General features: G+C 37.5%; 1 protein-coding gene across 2 annotated transcripts in view; it reads left to right on the top strand.

Annotated features, from left to right (window-relative positions):
- The window catches only part of LOC122080773 (NEDD8-conjugating enzyme Ubc12-like), a 10,807-nt gene extending 9,433 nt beyond the window's left edge, over positions 1 to 1,374 (top strand). For both annotated transcript variants that reach the window (XM_042647607.1, XM_042647606.1), the window contains exons 3-6: positions 303 to 411; positions 551 to 629; positions 753 to 869; positions 946 to 1,374. In XM_042647607.1, coding sequence (XP_042503541.1) covers positions 303 to 411; positions 551 to 629; positions 753 to 869; positions 946 to 1,083 — 443 coding nt within the window. In that variant the 3' untranslated portion in view covers positions 1,084 to 1,374. The remainder of the gene's footprint in view (positions 1 to 302; positions 412 to 550; positions 630 to 752; positions 870 to 945) is intronic.
- The last annotated feature ends 936 nt before the right edge of the window (positions 1,375 to 2,310 follow it).

Raw genomic sequence — 2,310 nt, 5'->3', positions numbered from 1 at the left:
TTTTTTTTTTTTTTTTTTTTTCACACACTATAAATGCACCAAACACTTTATTCCATTTTTTCGTTCCCATAGAACGAAAAAACTCCAGAAACGTTTTTTCTGGAACGTTACCAAATGCAGCCAGTCTTTCATAACCTTGGAAGTAGAGATGCAAGCTTGATTTTGACACTATAATTTTATTGTTGTGGAATTCCAACCCTCTCCTTCATTTGTTCTCATTACACTATGTGCAGGTCCTTGATCATGATGTCAAAGTAATGTCTTCCTAGTTTCTAATAGCAGTTGATTTTTTTTTGGGTCAGATATCACTGAGCTTAACCTACCCAAAACAACTCTCATCTCCTTCCCCAATGGCAAGGATGACCTGATGAACTTTGAGGTCACCATTCGACCTGATGAAGGATTTTATCTGTAAGTTCTCTTGTTGCACTATATTCAATCATTTGAATTGATAGCTCGCGATGTAGTTTTGACTTTAATCTTCACAAGTTCTGAACTTTTGCCCACAAATGGAAATTACAATTTAGCTGGCTCTTGTTTTCTTACACAGAGGTGGAACATTTACATTTACTTTCTCAGTCTCCCCCATTTACCCTCATGAGGCACCAAAGGTCAAGTGCAAGACAAAGGTAGGCATTTATCCATAGTTTATTTACAATGGCCTTCTAATTTCACTTCTTCATGATACTTATTGTCACTTTGTCAGTCTTTTGGTATGGTGATCAACAATGTTCTGTCCAACTCTCATTCAGGTCTACCATCCTAACATTGACTTGGAAGGAAATGTGTGCCTGAACATCCTACGTGAAGATTGGAAACCCGTCCTTAATATCAACACCATCATTTACGGATTGCATCATCTTTTCACGGTATTTCTTTTTCCTTGGTATGTCCTTCCAACTTGCTACGACCCTCTGATCTGTACAATTTTGTTATTTTATGCAGCAACCCAATCATGAGGATCCCCTCAATCACGACGCAGCAGCAGTTCTGAGGGATAACCCAAAGATGTTTGAATCAAATGTTAGAAGGGCGATGACTGGTGGCTATGTGGGACAGACTTTCTTCCCTAGGTGCATGTAGCCATTCCTGGAAAAGCAAGTAACATTATGGTAATATTTTCTTTCTCAAGGGTCCGCAGGGTTGTAAATTTGGTTGGAAGGCCGTCTTTTCTGTGGCCCATATGGCTTTCTTCAAGGGAAAGAGGTACAGATCAATCTACATGAACCAAATGGGAAGGTGCTTGTATGTTACTGTAAGTTATGACTTGTTTGTGATATTGGCGCAGACGACATGGTTTGATGAGGGAAATTACTTGCCTGGAAAACTGGGAAAACTGGTTGCTTAATATTGCCCCATTTCTTTCTATTTGCACATCTTTGCTTCATCTCTCATTTTTCCTTTTCTCTTCTTTTTTTTTTTTTTTTTGGTTGTCAGTGTTTTCCTAATGTTCCCGTCATATGGGCCAACAATTCTTGGTTGGCCAATGATAAACGGTAAGCAGTCGCTAGGCTTTTTATTTTTATTTTATAAATACGATGGCAATGCTATGGAGCCAGTGTATCTTGATTACAGATTCTTTGGCTGAAGTTGGAAGTGATCCACCACCCTCAGGGTTGGCCTAATGATTCAAAGTCAATCCAGAAAGGGTGCTGTAGCCCGAGGTTTCCCACGATGAGAGAGAGAGAGAGAGTCAATCGTATGGGGGTTTCTTGCATATATGGTACTGCCGTACTGGCATATGAGGTTATGCCATGTCTCCATTAGATCTTTAAGCCTTCTGGCCCTGTTTGGTTGCAAGGGAAATTGAAGAGAAGAGAAATGAAGCGTAATTTTCTAAACCTAGTAAAGAATTTTTTATAATCATTATCCTATATGGTTATATTACTGACTCCAAATTATTTATTTTTGTTATTAAATTTTATTTTATTCTGTATATAAATTGGATTTGAAAAGTAAAATAAAAATTACATATGAGAAGTATTTCATTACAAAATTTAGAAAAAAAATGTTTAGGTACAATTATATTGGATAATGATTATAAAAAGTTCATTTCTAGGTTTGTAAATTTTTATTTTCATTCTCTTCAATGTCCCTAGCCATCAAATGCAGCCTCCTGTTACGTTAATAGTGGGTAGGGGGAGACCTGGAAAATAAAAGTTGCATCCATGGATTTAGAGATTATGGCTACACTCCCACAGGTTTTTGCTAGTTTCCTGGGTAGAAATCTGTTTTAAATATTGTACCTGTTGGAGTGGAACCTTAGAACTGGACCTATATCTCAAAGTTAGACAGGCTTATCCCAACTAA

This window comes from Macadamia integrifolia, chromosome 6, assembly GCF_013358625.1.
Source record: "Macadamia integrifolia cultivar HAES 741 chromosome 6, SCU_Mint_v3, whole genome shotgun sequence".
NCBI lineage: Eukaryota > Viridiplantae > Streptophyta > Magnoliopsida > Proteales > Proteaceae > Macadamia > Macadamia integrifolia.
This window is presented reverse-complemented; position numbering and strand designations above follow the sequence as displayed.